Genomic DNA, 23,719 nt, shown 5'->3' on the forward strand with positions numbered 1-23,719 from the left:
GCACATAAGGAAACATGTTTTCATTAATAAAGAGGCCTGAGGGAGATGGAGTATGTATCTAGTTGAAAGCAGGGAAATGAGAGTTTGATTCATAGTAAATTTAAATTAAGTTTTGGATTCCAAAGCAAATTTATGAGGGAGGGAGGTGGGGAGTAATTTTCAAAGAATATATGACTCATTCACATAAGTCCTTGCCCCAGTTGAGCTCTTGTGGTGGTATAGCATTTCATTTAAAAAATGAAAGGGACATGCAGGAGATGCTGTCTGTGGCACAGAAAACAAGCTCTGAACAGGAAGGGGCAGGGGGATTTTTAAAGTTTGGTACTAAACATCTCTTATCATTGTGATTCTGGGATTATGGATGGGAAGGCTGGAAGGGGGGAGAGAGAACATCTCCAGATACCATCACAAAATAGCCTTTCCATTTTGGTGTTTGAGTTGCATCTGACCAAACATGGCTGTTATGATCAAGGAAAACCAAGCCCACCAGGTTGGTATCTACAGGTGGATCCCTTATCTTCAGGTGGATCTGGTTCTCAGAGGACCGGACCCGCTCATCTCTACTTTATATCAACTTAATCATAATAAATTTGTGTTTTTATGGCTGCATGCAATATTCCAGCATCTCAGTAAGGCTGTATAGGCCGTTAATTACTTATACATATAATTATATTAGCATGTAGAAGTACTTACAATGAACAGATCAAAACATCTGTAATTTATACAGTATAACTGTGTACATAAAAGGAATGATACAGGATAGATCATCATGGCCGGCTGGCTATGCCATTTGCTGTGCATAGTATAATATTGGAACATGTAAATGCTATAGCTAAAGGGTTTGATAGGGAAAACATGTATGTTGCCCTGGTCTGTGTACCAAGCAGTTCTTGCTTTTTGAGTATACAGTATGTTTTACTATTTGAGTATGTTTTACTATTTACATAATATGTAATGTAGGCACTACTGCCTGGTACAATATGTAAAGGGAAGTGCTCTTAGGCATAATATGAACTATGGGCACTACTATTTGGCATAATGTGAAGTGTGGGGGATAACTGTTTTTAGTGCACCCAGGCCAGCCAGGGGCATATTAAGAGGAGGGGGTCTGTGTGTCATTTTCCTGGCATTTTGTGCATCGTGCTTCAGAGTGGTAAGTTTTCAAATCTATGGGTGCAGGGTATGCAGGGTGGGCCCCCTGGACCCAGGGACCCGTGTGCACTGCACACCCTGCACCCATTATGGATATGCCGCTGAGGCCAGCCATGGAAGCAGATGAACACTCTCCACTGTGCCGCTGTATTGCGATGGCGCACCAAATCTTTTTAGTGCATCTTTTTTCAATGGGAATGGCCACATCACTGTGCTTGGTCAAGCTACCTCTATAGTAACTGGATTCGCAAGATATATATTGGCGATCTAAGGGACTGGAACTGATTCCACCCATGGCCAAATGTCTAGTTCCACCTATGTCTTGTGGTGATAAGCCTCTATTACCAGGAGGGGAAGACCTGGGGCATCCGAGTACCAGTAATTACATCTACCTTTAAGGGAGATGCAGCTTGCTAAAGGTAAAGATCTCACAAAGCTGTAATAGGGGTCTTATCTCCACTCTACTTGTATTGTCTTAACAATATTGGCAAAAGTCTCTTGAAATACTGTATAGTTTATGAACACTGGCATAAGTGGGTGAATTGACACTTGAACATCTATACACAAGTTTTAAGAGATGCGCTCGGATAACCCCGGATCCCCGAAATTTGGGTAGATTCGGATCACTGAGATCCGAACCTCTCATCTCTAGTGAGAAGTAACCACCACCATGATCAGACTGCTCACTCTCTCCTACCATAATATGTGTACCTGAGTACAGCGATCCCCCGTTTCACATTTACTTCACTTGAGAGAGCTACTTAGCCTTCATTGCCACAAACACATAATGTTATATTTTAAATAAATATTAGTGTAGATTAATATGAATCCTACCAGCTCCTTTTCTCTCCTTCCTCTTCATTTAATTCATTTATCATCGTCTCTTTCGGGGGCAGTTTACGCAGTCCTGGAAGAAAAGAAAAAGAAAAATCAAGAGCTAAGCATTTAATCTAATTATGGAAGTGGTTCACTGAAACACCTTTATGTATGTTGTGTGCAAAAGTCTCCAGTGTGCCACTGAAGAAAAACAGTCATTTAATTTAGAGGACAAACATTTATGACACAAGCGTTCCCTATCATTTAGTAAAATTAATGGTTTGAAACAGGAAATGTGACCTTTGCTGCCCTGCCCTCTGGGCGCCCAACATCATGAAGTTGCACACATGATGTCATTACATTGTGCATAGGGTGCGGGTACGGCAGGATCAAAAAGTGCAGCGCATGCCAATCGACTGTACAGGCTGCAGGGTGTCTGTCTGGAATGTGTAAAGGACGCAGTGGTGCAGCAGCGATTCTGGTTGCAGGATGCCGTTCCAGGCACCCTGCTAGCCAGTAGCAAGTGCCATGAGGCAGCAATGGTGCCGCCCACAGAGCCCTGTGCTCTGTCCGGAGGGACTGGTCATACACCCCTAGTTACGGCCCTGGATTAGAATAATGTGCTAAATAAAGACATCAGTTTGGATGATTTTGTAATTTATATCAATAAAATATTTTACAGAACGTAACAAATTAGGTGAAAAAAATAGTTGTAAACTGCATGATCATTGTACTGTACTGTATATGAAGTATAACAAGATTTTGAATTGTAGTAAAAAAAATCAGCAAATCCATATATAGATGGAGCAATATTATTCTCTCCAGATGATGCAGTTGGACACTTTTGGCAAGACACAAGAACCTTTCCATCTAGCTTTAGTTGCATTGCACTCAAACTTGAGTGAGTATACTGAACTAATGCATCACAATCAAACGTATGTTATTTTTGAGGACAAATGTCAAATCACATCAGGGGAGATTTATTAAATCTTGCAGAGAGATAAAGTGGAGAGAGAAAGTACTAACCAGTCAGCTTTCATATAAAATTTATAAGCTGTGCTACAAATATTAGTTATGCTGGCCACACACATAGCGATATTTTACCCGATCTGGCCGATTCCGACACATTGGAACAACAGATAGTGTAAAATATGGCCAAATCCTGAGTAAATCGTGAGTCCCCACTCACGATCATGATGCGATGCGCGTCTTTGCTGGTCGCACATCACATCGTCAGATCTGCCATGCAGTAAGGCAGATCTGACAATCTAGGAGGCGATGCACTGTGAAAGTCTGACTGCAGGAGAGATCGTTTGAAGATTGTTTACCAAATCGAGTGCAGATCATGTGGAGATCGTGTGCAGAGCTGCTGGGGAGAGTTTCAAGGGAAATCATACACAAATCGTACACATCGGCTGATTGTGTGCAGATCGCCATGTGTGTGGCCAGCTAGAGAAGCTGATTGGTTGCTATGAGCAACTTATCTACTATATCTTTCTCCAAGATTTAATAAATCCCCCCCCCCCATCATCTGGCCAGAAGATTTTGTTTTTAATTAATGCAGCAGAAAGTTAATCAATTTACCATATTTCCCATCTTTCCTAGGTTCAGGACAGTTGATGTGTGGACCACATCAACATCATGTGGCCAGTGGCGGGGGTATTCAGCATTGATGGCATATTATTGGGGGAGTGGAGTGATAGCTGGGTGAAGATTATCACTTCAGAAGTAGCCATCTTCTTGTGTGTGCAGTATCCTAATTCAAAATTACTTCAAGCTGGGAGGTTTGATTTAGGAAGTGTTAGGGTTCCCAAAAAAAGAAAAAATGGTTTCCAACATAAGAAAAAGATCAATGATTACACCATCAGTCAGGAAGAACTGGACAGGTCTTTTACCTTTATTCATGGAACCTACAGTATGTAAACTTACTCATATTCATAGTTGCACCATCTGGTAGCTTTGGAGAATGTTTCTAAATGTCCTTGAATTTTATATTTATTTTTTAAAAATGTTTTAAATGTGGAATTTTATATCACTGGAGGAAATTATTGAAGTACTTGTCAATTGCAGATATGTTAATAAACTAAAAATCTGTTAAGGTTTTGCGATCATGGACAGGAACAAAGCATCTTGGAGCAGCACCAATTGATAATGAAATGTAGAAGATATAAACCGCATATTAACATTTATTTATTGAAACCAGAAGTAGAGCAAGCAGCTACAGGATTATTGGCATGCACATATCTATACACATGACCATGAACATGTTATAGAAAAGCAGTGTAGAAAATTCCTTTTTTCTCTTTGTGATACAATAAAATGTACAACACTACATAGTTTCTATCCACATACCCTTGATAACTCTCACAGCCCAACGAGCCTGGACATCAGAAGTTGGTGGGATCCCACCTAAGGACTGAACTAATCCAATAACTGCCAATGTTGGCTTTTCCAGTGTTGGAGGGAAGACTCCTTTGTAGAGAGAAACTTTGTTTTTACTGTTTTTGACAATGGAATCATCCATAAATGGGTAGGCATAGCTGTAACCAGTGGCAAATATGACAACATCCACATTCTCCATCATTGAACCATCTTCAAAAACCGCAGAGGTTTCAGTAAATTGTTTGATGTTGGGCCTCACTACTACAGTGCCACAGGTAATGGAGGCCGCCAGGTCATCATTGAAAACAGGCTCTTTCCTCAGGCTCCTGGAAAAAGAAGAGAAGGTCCTCAAATGATTGAACCATATTATTTTTGATAAACAACATAATGCTGCATTGTTCCCAACATTTTTAAATAATTTGAAAGGACACTTTGCTGTGGAACTGAATATCAAAGATTTCCAGGGACACATCTTAAAACCTGGGACTGTTCCTAGAAATTAGTAGCATTTAGCAACTATGTGTACAGTGTATGTAACATTACATTTGGAAATCCAAGGTAATCTAATTCACCCCATTAACATACTTGTTCATAGGTACCAAACCATAGTGACTATGGTTAAATCTTTTTTCCATCATTCTTTCATACAGCCAGTCAGAAACAGCTCTTGGTAAAATGTTGTTAAGGAAGGACTGATAACGGGTTAAATAGACCATGTCCCAAGGATATCCATTATCCCATACACGACTCATTATCCAGGACCCGCTCCTAGTGCTGAGCATGACCTAAAGACAAATAACAATAGTTATGATATTAGTATCCAGTAGGCTCAAATTACTCATAGGAAATATCTGTATTAAATTCAGCTTGGGGTCAGACTCTCTCTCTATACTGTATAAATACATTGTATGCATATACAATGCATGCACAATGCTTCCCATCAGACTCTCCACCTCTCTACAACCCTTCAAACAGGTTCTCAAGACCCACTACTTCATCAAAGCCTTCCAGCTCCCATCTTAACTTGCTGCTACAAACTCCTTCCTCCCTGCCTCCCCATCTGTGTCACAAATATTTGTCTGCCCCTCCCCTTTAGAATGTAAGCTCTTATGAGCAGGGCTCTCTACCCTCTTGTGCTTCTCCTTCTCTACTTTCATCTACTTCTTACTCCCCACTAGGGCACCTAACACTTGGCTGCTTTGCTCTGTTGCTTATCTGGGTTTTATGGTCGCTAATGTATCAATGTATATTATCCATGTTCCTTGTCCTTTATTGTATTGTATTGTACTGTAAGTCACTGGTCAACTTATTTGTTTATGTACTTTGTAAGGAGCTGCAGAACACTTGTGGCACCATATAAATAAAATAATAATAATAATAATAATAATAATAATAATAATAATAATAATAATAATAATAATAATAATAATAATAATATTCCTATTTAATTGTGATTGATGGAGAATTGATTATCTTTTTAAAGATGATCTCTGTATGTTTCATACATGCTTTTTAAGCAACTGAATAATGTGTATTAATGTCTACATAGACATAGGTGTTTCTCTCTATATTTTATAAATAAAGCTCCTTTTTCATTTGTTATTATTCAGTACTGTATACGATATATTCAACTCATGGATACATATGTATTCTTTATCATTGATGTTCATGCCTAATGGTCTCTTGAACAAATTTACTTACAAATGAATGAACAAGGAGCACTTGGCATCTAAGAGCTTATACTTATTTAAGATCATTGAACTTATGAAGTCTACAAGCAAGACAAAATGCATAAGAACTGTCCTTCATTCTTCCTATTCTTATATGAACTGGCCTTTTGGATCTACAGAATCTCCAGGACCACATAGGAAAACTTGATTTAAAATGTTTAATTAAGTTCAAATAAATAAGGAAAACAACAACTCTTTCATTAGTTTCTGTAGTAAAGCTTTTATTTTCCCAACCACTGCATCTATATATTTTTAAGAGATCACTTTTTTTTTCTACCAAACTTTATTTTTAATCTCATGGAATCTGTAACTGGCCTGGCAAGAGGTAATACTACTTTTACTGCTGCCGGGCAGTATCAACGGGTAGCTGAGCAATACCCAAAAACGTTATTTTTGCAGACGTCTTCATAAATAGGCTCCATAATCCACAGGTAACCAGGGAGTGTTGCATCTTCCAAACTAAAGCTCATAGGTAAGATATTCTATTAGCAAATACTGTAAATATGTTTAGGCCAAAACATATTTTTTGGAAGATAGTGATACATATTTTAGAGAGGACATGGACTTTAATTACAATGGCATTGTGATGCATACTGTTAATGTTGCCTTAACACTGTAAATAGTAGGGATGTGCGCCGACCCCAGTGTTTTGGTTTTGGTTTTGGATCTGTATCACCTTTAAGATTTTGGACCTGGATTTGGTATTTGCACACCACCCCTAGTGTTTTGGTTTGGGTTTTGGTTCTGGATTTTTTTAAATAAAAAAGAGATAAAAAGTTTTAAAAACAGCTAATATCATGTAATTTATGCAAGCCAAAACCAGAAATTCGGATTTAGGGGCATATGTATCAAAGCTTGATGTGAGATAAAATTGTGAAATATACAGTATATCACCAACCAATCGGCTTCTAACTTACATTTTGCAGGCTGTGTTTAGGAAATGATAGTTTGGAGCTGATTGGTTGGTGATATATATTTCACAATTTTATCTCACATCAAGCTTTGATACATATGCCCCTTAAAATCTGAATTCCGAACCGCAGAAAGATCAGAACCGCGACCTGGATTTACCCGGATCTCCTCAGGAGATTAGAACCGCGACTCGGATTTACCCAGATTCACGAAATTCGGGTGGATTCAGATTTCTGGAGAACCGAACCTCACATCTCTAGTAAATAGTATTCTGATTTATAAAAAAAAATATGCTGCCAACTGTTCTCAGTTTTTAGATAGTATAAAAATGTCATCAGTTGTCCCCTGACAAAGACTTTGTTTAAAAAAAAAAGGAAATAAACAATTACTGATTAACTGCTCAGTACCACCTGTGTAATGGGTAGTGGATCTAGAGTATTCTACAATATACTGTATGTTCTAATTCTGTACAATAGATATAGAATGTTTTGGAGAGTCACTAAGAAACATAACAGTAAAATAAAGGGGTATAGTAGATTCCAGTCATGAGCAAAGTCTGTCTGAGTTAGATTTATACAAAAAAATTAAGGGGATATAATCACTATGTATAAATAACTACTAGCAGAACTAGCAAAGGAATGTGTATTTGCCTTAAAAAAAACAGAATCTACAGAGCTCTTTTTATTAGATTTGGCTTACTTAGGCAGAAGTCCAATCACAGCAAATGCCTAAGCATAATATAATATGTTATTCTAGGGAATTGTATTGATGCCAGTATTTAAGGCAGGATATTATTCACCCTCTTAAGGCAAATTTGACTGTGTTTCATACTTATGTTAATAATTATGTTTAGTAGAGATGTGCGCCGACCCTCCTGTTTTGGTTTTAATTTTGGATCCGGATTCATCTTTGTGTTTTGGCTTTGGTTTTGGATCAATATTTTTAAACAAAAACAGCTAAAATCATGTAATTTGGACCTGTTACAATACATGCAATCCAAAACCCAAGTTCGGTTTTTAAATCCGAGTTCCGAACTGACTGTAGAATCAAACCCGGACTGGAACGCTGTTATTGGTTCTCTAAGAAACCAGACCCGCACATCAATAATGTTCCGTGATTAGTTTATGTTCTGGGCTGTGGTGCAAGGGGCTCCACCTATTACTGCATTGCACTAATTGTGCCCATGGGAAATGCTGTACTCTACGTACACATTTTAGGAACCTCAGTCCATTGCCTATGGTGTGTACATTTTAAAATAAGCAACAAACAAACAAACAAACAAACAAACAAACAAACTAAAAACTCAATGAACATTGCAATGCCGCTCTGTACAGAACTTCCATTTAGTATATGTCATGACTGTGCACCTTAAGTGCCAATTTTTTTGGAAGCATTTATTTACAAAGAGTACTGTGTAAATCGTGTACCTTTTCAGCAGTGCGTCCTAGCTCTACGGCAATATCAGCTCCCGAATTACCCAAACCAACTATAAGCACCCGTTTCCCTGCAAAGTCTGCAGGATTCTTGTAATCTCTATTGTGCATGTACTGGCCTTTGAATTTCTCAATACCTGGAAAATAAAAAAAATATATAATTTTGCTGATGTTTTAATCTAAAATCATATGAACAAAATTTGCTATCCGCTTGCAATATATTTTGTACATATAGTTTTAAATAAGATACAGTAGTAGCCATCCTCCTTTCCAGTATACAATTTCAAAGCAGCAACAGTCCTTCTATTTGGAAGGTGGCCAAAACCTCTGAGACCCACCACTAATTGTTTTTTCTTTGACAAGACTTAATAGAGTCTGCAACACTGTATCATACATGCCTACCCTCCCGGTTTTCGCGGGAGGCTCCCGATTTTTTGGATAACCCCCCACACCCCCGGAAGGGTAGGCATTTCTCCCGCATTCTGCCCACTTCCTAGTGAAGTGGGCAGAATGAGGAGAATACCCGCGGCAATCGAGGTCTCCATGTAGGGGCGGGGCTTAAAACATGATTCTACATGAATCATGTCATTTGACCCCGCCCCCTATGCAAATTCTAGCCTATCGCGGCAATTTTACCGCGAGAGGGCGGGGCTTAATGACGCAAATTGTCAGGCCCCGCCCCATCAGCCCCCTCCTGCTTCTCTTACCTGGGCTTCTCCCGGGAAGAGATCTGAAAAGGTAGGCAACTCTGCACTGTATACTATACAGAATCCAAAATGTACTGTCTGCAAGCCTTTAAGAGGAAACCAGAAATGTTCTTACACTAAGTATCAGCACCATTGCACAGTGGTTAGCATTGATCCCACCCAGTCAGAGGTGTCACCGGGTCTGGTGACACCCAGCACGCACTACATATTCCCCTCGCGTGGCAGATCCACATGCGCCCGAAAAGGGGATGTGGCCTCACACAAAGGGGCATGGCCTCATAGGAAATCCCTCCAGGGACATGCCAAGCATCCCCAGTGATGGTGTGTTTCCCCTGGAGGTTAGTCTCTGCACTGTCGGCTCCTCCTCTGTGACAGGAGCCGAGTGCTGCAGGAGAATGTCACACTGGAGGATGAGCTGGCATTTTGGTCTAACCCCCTCTGAGGGTGACACCCAATGTGGCTTGCACCCCATAGCGATGCCACTGCATAGAGTTTTATGTTATCCTTGTGATTGCATTGGTTTCCTCTGGGTGTCCAATTTCCTTCAACACTCTAAATACATACTCATAGTTTAATTGGCTTCTGGTGAAATTTACTTGAGCAGATGAGTGTCAATATGGTGGGAAATAGAGATTGTAGCCTCCACTGGGGCAGGGACTATTAAGCAATAATTTTCTGTAAAGTGCTGCGCAGTATGCCGGCACTACCGTTTATAAATAACGTAATAAATTAATTTAAAAAATGTATTAAAAATGTGTTAGGAAATAACTCCCAATGTATTTGCACTTGCAGTATATAAAAAATGTTTTATTCATCTAAATGGTAAATTGAGCAGAATACACTGTAATGTTAGGTTTTGTGATAATCAAGACAAGAGTTCCTATAAAAAAGAACACTGTTTCACAAAGGTCTTTGTCAGAATTAGTGAAATGCAACTGAAAATTTTGAAAACCAAAAAGAATTTTATGATCCAACCATGCTGAAATAAACAAAAATGTATTCAAAAAGTTCACTTTGGCATTAGATCTTGACAGTTTTCCTGTTCCTCCGCACACCTATTAAATATTTACATTTTTGCAGTAGGACTGGAGGAATGTGCACCCCTCATTTCAGATTAATCCCGGAGGATGTTATTAAGGTGAAGACACCATTATCAGTCAAAAAATTCTCCAATGCAACTGCAAAAATTATAATAAAGTTCAAATATGCAAAGAAAGTTCATTAATGTGCAGAAAGGGTGAGAAAGTTCATCAAAAGTGAAAATCTTTTTCAAGGCCTAGCTATTAATATTCCAGGGATCCATATCTCCCTTCAACCATGGGTTTGCAGCCAATCTCTTGTTGCCAGTCATACCTCTGGAAAGAATAACACTGAGAAAAGATAGGAAGCAAGGTATAACTATGTGTATTATTTTAGATGAATTTGGTGTAGAATGCAATAAATGTATAAAATAAAGTTGTGGCATGGATATATTGAAATGATGCTTAATGTATATGTGTTATGGAAAAGTGTCTCACCAGATAAGGCAGGAAAACTTGGTTTGTAGAGTAGCCTGCGAGGAGGGCAGGATAACTTGGTTAGATGAGTTGCCTGCCAGGAGGGCAGGATTTCTTGGCTAGATGAGTTGCCTGCCGGGAAGGCAGGATTTCTTTTCTAGATGAGTTGCCAGGAGGGCAGGATAACTTGGCTAGATGAGTTGCCTGCCAGGAGGGCAGGATTTCTTGGCTAGATGAGTTGCCTGCCAGGAGGGCAGGATAACACAGGCTGAAAATAGTTCAGGTGTAAATGTACAGTTTGATTACACACAGTAGGGCTGAGAAAACTGCAGCTGCTGATTATACAGAGGAAGCACGGACCCAAAGGCTTGGGCCTGCATACACTGAGCACAGCATGTGGATGGTGAATAGTTTAGGTGTAAATGTACAGTTTGATTACACACAGTAGGGCTGAGAAAACTGTAGCTGCTGATTATACAGAGGAAGCACGGACCCAAAGGCTTGGGCCTGCATACACTGAGCACAGCATGTGGATGGTGAAAACAGACAGCAAGCTAACAGCATTCAGATCAGAGTGGAACAACAGTCTTGAATAATTGAGCTACCTGCTGATGCCTGGAAGGCAGCGTGGATGGAGATGGAGAGTGGTAAATAGAAGCAGCGACTGAAGTCTAGACAATCATTTAGGATAGCTGGAACAACCAGACCAAGCTGTAGGAGGAAACTCTATAACCAGTGAGGGGGAATGAATCTGGAAGCTACAAATAGGAGGAGCAGCCAATCAGCAGCATATGGAGTATGAGTCACTCTCTGCAGCATCCCCGGTGCTTGGTAATCAGCGGAACTGGATTCTGAGTCAGTGTAGGTCCCGAGCCGGTGGGAAACAAACCGCTGCCATGGCTTGTGACAGTACCCCCCCTTGACGCGGGGTTGAAGAACCCCCAGAGCCTGGTTTAAAGGGAAATTCCTGAAAAAACATCCTCTTCAAGCTGGGAGCATATAAGGCATCTTCTGGAATCCAGGAACGTTCTTCCGGACCATAGCCCTTCCAATGGACCAGAAACTGCAACCGACCTCTAGATACTCTAGAATCCAGCACTTTCTCAACCACAAACTCCTATTGACCATGGACCACCACTGGAGCAGGCCTGAAAGAACTCCAGTTCCCAAATCTATCTGACTTATGGACTGGTTTAAAATAAAGAGGCATGAAAAGTGTTGTTAATCTTTAATGAATTTGGTAGTTGGAGTTTGAAAGCAACTGGGTTAACTTGAGAAATGATCCGGAAAGGACAAATAAACCGAGGACCCAATTTGTGAGAGGGTTGCCGGAGTTTGATATTTCTAGTGGACAGCCACACTAAGTCCCCCCTTTTGAACATGCAAGGCCTCCGATGTCTATCTGCCAGTTTCTTAGAATGGAGAGATGCCTTGAGGAGATTATGATGCACCTTGGCCCAAATACCACGGAGTCTGGAAACAGTCCCTGCATCAGAGGATCTGGAGAATGATCAATCAAATGAATTGGCCCGAGGATGTTGGCCCGTCACACAATAGAAGGGTGAAACTGAAGATGCATAGTGACAGGAATTGTTAAAAGCAAATTCAGCCAAGGGAAGATGAGACACCCAATCATTCTGGAATTTTGAGACGTAACACCGTAAATATTGCTCCAGGGTTTGATTAGCACGTTCTGTCTGCCCATTAGACTGTGGGTTATATCCTGAAGACAAGCTGAGACTGATACCCAGTGCAGTGCAAAAACATCTCAAAAACCATGCAACAAATTGTGTCCCATGGTCGGAAACAATGTCACAGGGAAGACCATGCAAATGAAAAATGTGTTCCAAGAAGAGGACAGAAAGTTCTTTGGCAGATGGCAATTTGGGCAGAGGAATAAAGTGCGTCATTTTGCTAAAGTGGTCCACGATAGTCCAAATAACTGAACAGCCAGAGGAGTGAGGAAGGTCCACAATGAAGTCCATCACAATGTGTGTCCAGGGTCTTTTTGGTGTGGAAAGCGGAAGCAGTAATCCTGATGGTGGGGTACAAGGAGTCCTGTTACGAGCACAAACCTCACATGCCAAAACAAACTCCCGAAGTCCAAAGCCAAAGATTGCCAACAAACCGCACGAGACATTAATTCAATGGTCTTATTGATGCCTGGATGTCCGAAAGCCCGTCTCACATGGAAGTCCTGTAGGACAGCTTTTCTCAAATTTACAGGAACAAACAGGCGATTGGATGGTCTACCAGGAGGCGAATCCTCTTGAAACACAGACAGATCCTCAGCCAAATTTCGAGATAAAGCCACCTGGATACAAGATATGGGAATGATGGATTCTTTGATCACAGTATCCTGTTGGACGGGAGTGAAACTCCTGGACAATGCATCAGCCTTGATGTTAGTAGATCCAGGTCGAAAAGAAATGAGAAAATTAAATCTGGTAAAAAATAGTGCCCATCGTGCTTGCCTGGAGTTAAGCCTCTTGGCCGATTCAATGTATGCCAAATTTTTGTGGTCGGTGAGTACAGAGAACCAGTGTTTGGCTCCTTCAAGCCAATTTCTCCAATCCTCAAAAGCTAACTTAATGGCAAGCAGCTCCCTGTTCCCAACGTCATAATTACACTCGGCTGAAGAAAATTTACGTGAAAAAAATGCACATGGATGGAGTTTGCCATCCAACGGATTATTCTGAGAGAGAATAGCTCCTGCCCCAATCTCAGAGGCATCCACCTCAACCACAAAAGGCAGATCTGGATCCGGATTTTGAGAACAGGGGCGCTGGTGAAAGCAAGTTTGAGATGTTCAAAGGCCCGAACTGCCTGACTAGGCCAGTTAGAAGCATCCGCACCTTTCTTGGTTAACTCTACTATGGGGGCAACAATGGAGGAAAACGAGCCAATAAATCTCCGATAGTAATTTGAAAAACCAAGGAAACGTTGAATGCCTTTCAATGTAGTAGGCTGAACCGAGTCCAATACTGCTTTAACCTTTCCAGGATCCATGGAGAAGCCATGAGGAGAAATAATATATCCAAGAAAAGATACTTGCTCCACATGAAACTCACACTTCTCCAACTTGGCAAAAAACAAATTCTCTCTCAATTTAGATAGGACCTGACTGACATGCTGGACATACTGGTGCATGGAGTGAGAGTAAATGAGGATGTCATCGAGATAAACAACCACAAAAATGCCAAGAAACTCCTGGAGTACATCATTGATAAAGTCTTGAAAGACTGCTGGAGCATTAACCAATCCGAACGGCATAACTAAATTTTCATAGTGCCCCATATGCGTATTGAACGCCATTTTCCATTCATCTCCGGTCTTGATCCGGATCAAATTATAAGCTCCACGGAGATCAATCTTGGAAAAGATGGAAGCTTGCCGGAGCTGATCAAAAAGTACCGAGATCAAGGGCAAAGGGTACGAGTTTTTGATGGTGATTTCGTTCAATGCCCTAAAGTCAATGCAAGGACGTAATGACCCATCCTTCTTCTGGACGAAGAAGAAACCAGCCCCAACCAGAGATTTAGAAGGATGGATGAATCCTTTAGCCAAGGCATCCACAATATACTCCTCCATGGCCTTATTCTCCTCCATGGCCTATAGAAAGAGAATAGAGATGATCCTTGGGTAACTTGGCTCCTGGTAACAGCTGTATGGCGCAATTATACGGACGATGAGGTGGAAGAGAATTGGTCTTTGATTTAGAAAAAACATCTGCAAAAAGATGGTATTGAGCAGGAAGTCCTGGAAGAGACTCTGAGACAGCAGAGATAGCCGTCCGGATGGGTGTAGATAAACAGCAATTTTGACACGCTGGACTCCATTTGACAATATTCCCATAATGCAATCAATGACGGGATTATGGGTCATTAACCATGGAAACCCCAAAATGACGGGAGCAAAAGGACACTGGAGTAGCAAAAAAGAAATCATCTCCAAATGCAAAATTCCAACTGAGAGACGAAGAGGTGGTGTCTTGAATTTGATAAGACCATTAGCCACCAGACCACCATCTAACCCACAAATAGGAACCTCTTCAGGTAAAGGAACTGCAGCTAAACCTAAGGAATGAAAAAATGATAAATCCTTGAAGTTCCCAGCAGCACCGCTGTCCACAAATGCCGATACAGAATGGACGGATTGCGACAGATGTACCACCGCAGGAACTAGCAACAATTTTTTTGAGGAAACAGATGCCAGGCCTAAATGTAACTCCTCTTTTACATTCAGACCTGATCTTTTACTGGCCTATGTGGGCAAGATTTCAGCGGATGACCTTTAGCTCCACAATATAGGCAGAGGCCTTGAGATCATCGTCTTTGTCTCTCCCTGGGCGATAGCCGGAAAGCTCCCAGTTGCATGGGTTCCTCAGAGTCCTCCGCCAGCAGCAAGGAAGGTGACTGAGGCCACTGTACAGAAAGACTGCGTTCTCGTTTGCGTTCTCGGAGGCGACGGTCAATACAGATGGCTGAAGAGATTAAGTGGTCAAGGGACTCAGGTGATGGATGTTGGACCAAAATGTCCTTGATGGCATCCGAAAGACCCAAGCGGAATTGGCTACGCAATGCCGGGTCGTTCCATCCTGAATCCACTGCCCATCTCCGAAACTCTGAGGAATAATCCTCTGCGGGATTCTTTCCCTGCCGAAGAGCCCGCAGCTTGGATTTGGCCAAAGAACTACGGTCAGGATCTGCATATAATAATCCAAGAGCATTAAAAAAGGCATCTACTGATAAAAGCGCAGAATGTGTTGAAGCAAGACCAAATGCCCAAGTCTGTGGATCTCCTTGTAAGAGCGAGATCACTAATCCTACCCGCTGAGTCTCGGATCCAGAAGATACAGGTCGGAGACAAAAATAGAGTTTACAGCTCTCACGGAAGTTCAGGAACTGAGTACGGTCTTCAGAAAACCTCCAGGAGTGGATGCCCGAACATCCTCAAATCTTATAGAGAGCTCCTGAACTTTTTGGGTAAGCACTTGGATCTGTGCAGCAAGGATTTGTGCAGGGTTTTGAGCCTGCTCCATAATGAAGGACACGGAATGCACAGACTTAAATACAAAGTTGGCCGGTTATAATGTTATGGAAAAGTGTCTCATCAGATAAGGCAGGAAAACTTGGTTTATAGAGTAGCCTGCGAGGAGGGCAGTATAACTTGGTTAGATGAGTTGCCTGCCAGGAGGGCAGGATTTCTTGGCTAGATGAGTTGCCTGCCAGGAGCGCAGGATTTCTTGGCTTGATGAGTTGCCTGCCAGGAGGGCAGGATTTCTTGGCTAGATGAGTTGCCTGCCAGGAGGGCAGGATTTCTTGGCTAGATGAGTTGCCTGCCGGGAGGGCAGGATTTCTTGGCTAGATGAGTTGCCTGCCGGGAGGGCAGGATTATTTGGCTAGATGAGTTGCCTGCCGGGAGGGCAAGATTTCTTGGCTAGATGAGTTGCCTGCAAGGAGGGCAGGATTTCTTGGCTAGATGAGTTGCCTGCCAGGAGGGCAGGATTTCTTGCCTAGATGAGTTTCCTGCCGGGAGGGCAGGATTACTTGGCTAGATGAGTTGCCTGCCGGGAGGGCAAGATTTCTTGGCTAGATGAGTTGCCTGTCAGGAGGGCAGGATTTCTTGGCTAGATGAGTTGCCTGCCAGGAGGGCAGGATTTCTTGGCTAGATGAGTTGCCTGCCAGGAGGGCAGGATAACTTGGCTAGATGAGTTGCCTGCCAGGAGGGCAGGATTTCTTGGCTAGATGAGTTGCCTGCCAGGAGGGCAGGATTTCTTGGCTAGATGAGTTGCCTGCCAGGAGGGCAGGATAACACAGGCTGAAAATAGTTCAGGTGTAAATGTACAGTTTGATTACACACAGTAGGGCTGAGAAAACTGTAGCTGCTGATTATACAGAGGAAGCACGGACCCAAAGGCTTGGGCCTGCATACACTGAGCACAGCATGTGGATGGTGAAAACAGACAGCAAGCTAACAGCATTCAGATCAGAGTGGAACAACAGTCTTGAATAATTGAGCTACCTGCTGAAGCCTGGAAGGCAGCGTGGAGGGAGATGGAGAGTGGTAAATAGAAGCAGCAGCTGAAGTGTAGACAATCACGGAGGATAGCTGGAACAACCAGACCGAGCTGTAGGAGGAAACTCTATAACCGGCGAGGGGGGGGAATGAATCTGGAAGCTACAAATAGGAGGAGCAGCCAATCAGCAGCATATGGAGTATGAGTCACTCTCTGCAGCATCCCCGGTGCTTGGTAATCAGCGGAACCAGATTCTGAGTCAGTGTAGGTCCCGAGCCGGTGGAAAACAAGCCGCTGCCACGGCTTGTGACAATATGTGTATCTGGAACTTTAGAAGGTGGATGCCAACTTTTTAATCCATTCTCCCTTTCCAAATCGTGTGATATAAAACAGATAAACACAGGTCAATAAAATAATATGCAAAAACAGGGTTATTTAGCAAAATAAAAACTAAAAGTAAAAGGCGTACATGGAATATAAATGAAAACAGCTTATCTGGTATTGAACCAAGAATTGAATCAATGGTAGATTCCAAGTAAGGAAGGTGTCCATAAATCCAATACATTTTCTCATGTCAAGACTTTATCAGGGAGAGCTTCCCTTGTTCCAATTCCAAATGGAATTTAAATTGGATCCATTTCTTGGTTCAAAACTAGGTAAGCTGTTTTAGTTTATATTTGATATATGCGTTTTATCTTTTGTTTTCTATTGCTAAACAAACATGTGTTTCACATATTACACTAATGGCCTGCTTTTATCTGTTTTGTATAATTTTCCTTTTGGGTGACTGGAACTGAATATATATATATATATATATATATATATATATATATATATATATATATATATATATTCCATAGACAAAAAACCTTACAGTTTCAGATGTCCCATTAAGGCTGCTTGGACATGATCTGAAAATTCACAAAGCCTATTGATTTTCTGCCACTCAAACTCCAAAAACCAATGAAATTACGATAATTAAGGCTGATGCCTTAATGAACATGTTCCTTGCGCAATACAGATATGGTATGCCATGACACCCTGTGGTTAACTGCAGATTCAGCACTCTCACAGAATAAGATTGCTGTCGCTCACAAAATGGCGGAGCTGCTAATTCACAGAATTGTGTTCTCATTGGAATACACACATGCAGTCTATGCAACTGAGGTTTGAGCAGTTATGTGGCTCCCACATCCCAGTCAGTGCCCACAATCTTCCCATTTGATCACCAAACAATCTCACTGGCTTCCAACATCATTCTCACTGCATACATTTATCTAATTTAGAATACATGTTCAGCTCCATTATTTTAAAAAATATCATACTCTGTCTATGCATGTACATTTTCTTCCCCTATATGCCTCCATGCTGCTATATATTCCCCAATCCCTGCTGCTGTTTGGTCTCCCAACTGTGATAGTCTGTATTCCCTCATCCGCACCAATATTTTTTCTCAGCCACCCCGCCCTTCATCTCTGCCTTCTCAACAGCCACGTTACAGTCTTTTTCTCATCTGTGGCACTCTTTCTTCCTCCATCTGCTCTACTCTGGTCCCCAACCGTGCAACTCTGTCTCCCCCCACCACCTGCACCACTCTGTCTTCCTCCCCATCCACACCAATCTGTCTTCCCCAACTATGGTAGTCTGTGTTCTCTCATCCGCACCAATCTGTCTTTCTCCATCTGCATCACCCTGCATCTGAGCCACTGTTTACTTCTGCACCACTGCTTTCCTTTAAGCCACGCCGCTGTATTCCTTTCCTCTGTGGCACTCTTTTTTCCTCCATCTGTATCACTCTGTCCCCATAACTGTGCAACTCTGTCTCCTCCCCCCACCAGCACTACTCTGTCTTCCTACCCATCCACACTAATCTGTCTTCCCCAATCCCTACTGTTGTGTGTTCTCCTATGTGTGCTAGTCTGTATTCCCTTATCCACACCAATCTGTCTTTACCCATCTGCACTGCTCTGTCTTCCCATGTCCATGCCACTCTCTACCCCATCCGCGTAGCTGTCCCCCCAAACTGTGCCACTCTGTTTCCCCCCATCTGCACCACTGTTTTCCACCCATCTGCATTACATTGGCTACCCCCCCTCTGTACTGCTTAACCTTCCCTCCTCTACACGCCTTTGTGTCTCACCTATCCACACTGCTGTGTCTCCTCCCTCCATCCACACAACTTTTATCCCATCTGCACAGCTCTATTTTCTGCTTTGACCTCAGTTTCATAGACTGCATGTGTGTATTCCAATGAGCACACAATTCTGTCAATTAGCAGCTCCATCATTTTGTGAGTGACAGCAATCTCATTCTGTGAGAGTGCTGGATCTGCAGTTAACCACAGGTTGTGATGGCATACCATATCTGTATTGCGCAAGGAACACATCCATTAAGGCATCAGCCTTCTTGATCGTAATTTCATTGCTTTTTGGAGTTTGAGTGGCAGAAAGTCAATAGGTTTTGTGAATTTTCAGATCTTGTCTAAGCAGCCTTAATGGGACATGTGAAACCATAAGGTTTTTTGTCTATGGAATTTCATAGCTTTTTTAAAATTTATTAACTATCAGGGTTTGGATGAGCAAACCAGGCCACCTGCAGGGGAGAAGGGCAACAAAATGGTACACTAATGCAGGTGGAAGAGGGGAGAGCACACAGGAGGTTGGTTTGGGAGGTGCAGAGTGCAAGACGGCTGTAGGAGTGTGGGGTTGCAGCAGCAGCGGTGGTGCAGAGCAGTGGCAGCAGTGAAGTGCAAAGGGGCATCAGTGGGTGACAGAGGGCTCACTGGTAGTGCGTATGCACCTGAGAAAATCAAATCAATAAGTCACAGATGGACGAATGCAGCAGTGAGATCCTATCTATGCATCTGTTAAAAATTGATTGTGTAAAAAAAAGGCATAGCCCCACCCCTAGAAGACAACCAGCATCGGGCGTTGAAGCCCCAGTACTGGTTGTGCTAAATACAGGGGAAAAATGACATAGGGGTCCCCCATATTAAGCACATCGAGCACCAGGCTTTTTAGAACCAGTCCTGGTTGACAAAATACGGGGGGACAAATGATGTAAGGATCCCCCATATCTAGTGCAAACAGCACAGGGCTCTGAGCCAGGCCTGGTTCTGGAAATACAGGGGAGAAAAATGCGTAGGGTCCCACTGTATTCACCAGAACCAGCACCGGACTCCTTCTAGCGAGGGTGTGATGCCACAGCCAGGGGAGCCTTTTCACCAGGCCCCCCAGCTGCAGCATCACCTCTGGCCGCTAGTCAGCCCAGGTTGGGGATCCATGGGGAGCTGGGGGCCCCCCATTAAAGGGGTCACCCTCTCCAGGGCACCATAGGCCCAGGCTGATAGCCCAGTGCTATCCCCAGCACCCCTGGGCAGTGGGTGCTGGGTTGATTTGTGTTGTGTGGTGCATTTGAATATATAAATATTGTCTATTGCAGTAGTACTACAGGTCTCAGCAGGCATCCCCCACATATCAGAACTTGGAGAACCACAAGTACCAGCAGGTAGGGCACTAAGGGCCTACTGGTACCTATAGTACACCTGCAAAAGAAATGTGAAAATAAAACAGACAGACAAATTTTTTTTTAATATTTTATTTAGCTGGACCTTCACCTGGTTAGCAGCAGCCTTAACCTCTTTTAAATGGCTGCCGCTCTCGCAGGACTTCTATGGTGTCTTCACCTGGAGGGCAATGGCCTTTAAGCTTTTTTTCCTGGCTGTCGGCCATCCAGGGCTCCCGCGGCGTCTTCTGTCTTTGGCAGCTTCTCTCTGCTGCCTCCCCACTGCCGTCTCTGTGAAGGGCAACTTGCGCTGGCAGTATTTAAGCCAGCTGAGTGGGCGGGGCGATGACGTCGCAAGCCATGATTGGCTCACGGCGGCCATCTTTGAATTTCAAAAAATGATGCTGAGGCACCATTTTCAAAAGGGGCATGCTCCGCTCTCACCATTGAATTCAATGGTGAGAACCATTCATTGGCTGAGAGGCAGAAGGCTCGGGTAGCAGTGTCCTTAGAGGACACTACTAATGTTCGTGGGCTCGGGTATTTCTTTTTTTTTTCCAAGCCAAGGATTTGCCTACTTTGGAATGAAGAGGACAGATAAACGCATAGGAGAAGGTGGTGAGTATGACATTTTTTATTACAGGTAATAAAAACATTAATAATTAATAATAAAGACATTGGATTGTCTACTGGAGAAGAGGACAGATTGGCTTCAGGGATACTAGGTGAGTATGTGAGATAGTGTATGCATGTGTGAGTGCATGTGTGTGTGCATGTATGTTTTAATAAAATTATACTTTTCTATGGTGTGTGTTGTGTGCTTTTTTAATATTGCTTTTGTTGTGGAACTACAGCTACCAGCACGCCCATAATGCCCCACGTGCTGATACTTGTGGTTCTCCAAGTACAAGCATGCGGGGGAGGCTTTCTGGGAACTGTAGTTCCACTGCAAAAGACAATATTTTACATTTAATTGCACCACACTTTACATAATCAACCCGGCGCCCACAACCCCGGGCTATCAGCCTGTACCTGGGGTGCCTGGAGAGGGGGACCCCTTTATTAGGGGGGACCCCAGCTCCCCAGGAATTCCCAGCCTGGGCTGACTAGTGGTCAGAGGTGATGCTTTGGCTGGGGGGGGCACAGAGAAAGGGCTCCCCTGACTGTGGCATCACCCCCCACTAGAAAGGGTACGGTGCTGGTTCTGGGAAATACAGGGGGGGCCATATGCATTTTTTCCCCTGTATTTCCAGAACCAGGACCGGCTCAGAGCCCAGTGCTGGTTGCGCTAAATATTGGGGACCCCTACGTCATTTGTCCCCAGTATTTTGGCAACCAGGACTGGTTCTGAAAAGCCTGGTGCTGGTTGTGCTTCAGATGTGGGACCCCTACATCATTTGTCCCCTGTATTTAGCACAACCAGTACTGGGGTTCCATAGCCCGGGGCTGGTTGGTTTTTTGAGGAGGGGGCCCATGCCATTTTTTTTAAACTGTTTTTATTTTTAAACACAGAAGCACAGACGGGTCTCACTGACCCGTCTGTGCTTCTGTGTTTGTTTTTCTAAAAAACAGATACAGATATCACAGAATTTTCTGATCCGAGCCTGCATCTGTGTGCTGCTACCCCCCCGGGTCCTAACGTCTGCACCACTGCCACCCGTACCGCCGCCCGTACTGCTGCCACTAATGCCAGCTGCAGCTAATGCCCGCTAACCCCTACCGCCTCTCCCCCGCATCCCGGTCGCAGCAAACTGCAGCTTCCTGCCCCCCGGCCCCCGCTGCCACCCACAAATGACGGCCATCTTGGCGCACCCAAGTGAAGACACTATGACTACACCTGCTGGAGGCTCCTACGGAGGCTGCGCAACAAGTTGAAAAGTCCTATCTCTACAATGGTGCATTCTGGAGGTAATAGTTTATAATCTGCAACTTTCTAATTTCCCTGAACCCCAAAAGCATGCATCCTTTCACAATAGCTACCTAATAAAAGAAACCCCAAGTCTAAATTCGCCACCTACCCTGAGTTTTGCATTCCCAAATAACCCCCATAGACTACAGCAGAAAAGTGGTCCTTACTGAGAATGTCAAAAAAATGTGACAGTTGGAGCTTTAGATTACTCCCAAATCCTAATTTTTATGTTTATGCCCTGAAATTTTGCATGCAGCAATGTGCGACAGTTCTACCCACCCCTACCAAATTTCAACTCGGTACCTCCTATAACTTTTGAGGTCTAGCCCCTTAAACACCCTGCCCCCCTTCAGAATTCTCTATGGAGAAATCCGTTTTTTTAGATGCAGCCTTAATATAAGGGCGCAGCTGTGCCCTAATAATATACAGTAAAGTGGACAGGTGCTTAATATCACAGTCTGGGCATCAAAGTGAGTGTATCAACAGCTCACCACACCGTATAGCAGTACATGTGTAGCACTAAGGTCTTTGATAATAGAGACCGTTGCTCCCTTTCTTAGTCCAAAATCCCCGAGGACCAACTGAATCTAGAAGTAAAAACACAGAAGGGGCGCTCCATAGTACATAAAAGGCAATTTATTCAGATAAACATAGGATGCTGTAAAAACACATGTAAAAATGGATTCGTACCAATAAAGAAAACATTGTGGGCTGATTTCCACATGGCATAGAATACAAACATCCAGGAAGTCACCAACCGTCAGGCTGGTATCCACTGGAATCCAAGCCCACGTTGTTGCTCGGGAGGACAACGTGCCGGAGTCTCTGCAGACCAGGACCAAAGGAGGGCTCACCGGAAGCTACATGTTGCGTCACTTAGGCCATGCTAATGCGTTTACTCATAGAACTTCGTCAGAGGGCTGGCCTAAGTGATGCTGAGGCCTGATCTTTATGTGACTTGTAAGCCAATCAGTGATCTTAGGAGTGGGTTCTCCAAGCGTAAACAGACTCGCCCACTAAGACAATGTAATCTGCAGTAAAAAGACTGCAGACACATGCAATTTGCACAGCAATATTATACATTGAGATACATATCATATACAAAGCTAAAAAAATATAAAGTCTATCTAAGGAAATTTTGCAAGAAAAGGTTATCATACACAACTAATAATAACACATAGAATCACATAACAAAAAAAACACTCCCATAACGAGCAGCCTTACAATCCACCGACTAGGTAAGGGATAGATCCTACTACGAAATATATATACTCAATTTAGATCAGGCAAATTGAGGTAGTGTTTAGCCATATTATGAATAGATAGCTGATGAGAGAATAACAACCTTTCAGTATATACAAGTGCAAAACGAGCACTGACATCGTCATAAAAATGTCTGACAGTAAGTATATTTTATTAGATGGCAACATGCTGATTACCTATTATTCACGCTGTTTAAAAGTGCAGCCTCTGTATATAGTCCTTTGACATCCAGACTATCAGAGTTTGTGGATGTATTTATTAAAAACTATGTCCCATTGTTGGCCTCATTTGATAAGGACTCTACACATGTATTACAACTTGTTAATGATTTTCAGTGGGATACTGATTATAAATGGGGTACTATAGATGTGCAGTCCTTATGCACTGCAATCCCAC

General features: G+C 42.8%; 1 protein-coding gene across 1 annotated transcript in view; it reads right to left on the bottom strand.

The window, feature by feature from the left end:
* The window catches only part of LOC148540775 (flavin-containing monooxygenase 3-like), a 133,323-nt gene that overhangs the window by 7,547 nt on the left and 102,057 nt on the right, over positions 1–23,719 (bottom strand). Inside the window, exons 5-8 of the mRNA XM_088482011.1 lie at positions 8,420–8,562; positions 4,936–5,135; positions 4,321–4,676; positions 1,987–2,059 (exon numbers count right to left, since the gene is read on the bottom strand). Of these exons, the coding sequence (XP_088338137.1) occupies positions 1,987–2,059; positions 4,321–4,676; positions 4,936–5,135; positions 8,420–8,562 (772 nt within the window). The remainder of the gene's footprint in view (positions 1–1,986; positions 2,060–4,320; positions 4,677–4,935; positions 5,136–8,419; positions 8,563–23,719) is intronic.

This window comes from Taudactylus pleione, unplaced genomic scaffold (genome assembly GCF_031769625.1).
Source record: "Taudactylus pleione unplaced genomic scaffold, aTauple2 ptg000017l, whole genome shotgun sequence".
Lineage (NCBI taxonomy): Eukaryota > Metazoa > Chordata > Amphibia > Anura > Myobatrachidae > Taudactylus > Taudactylus pleione.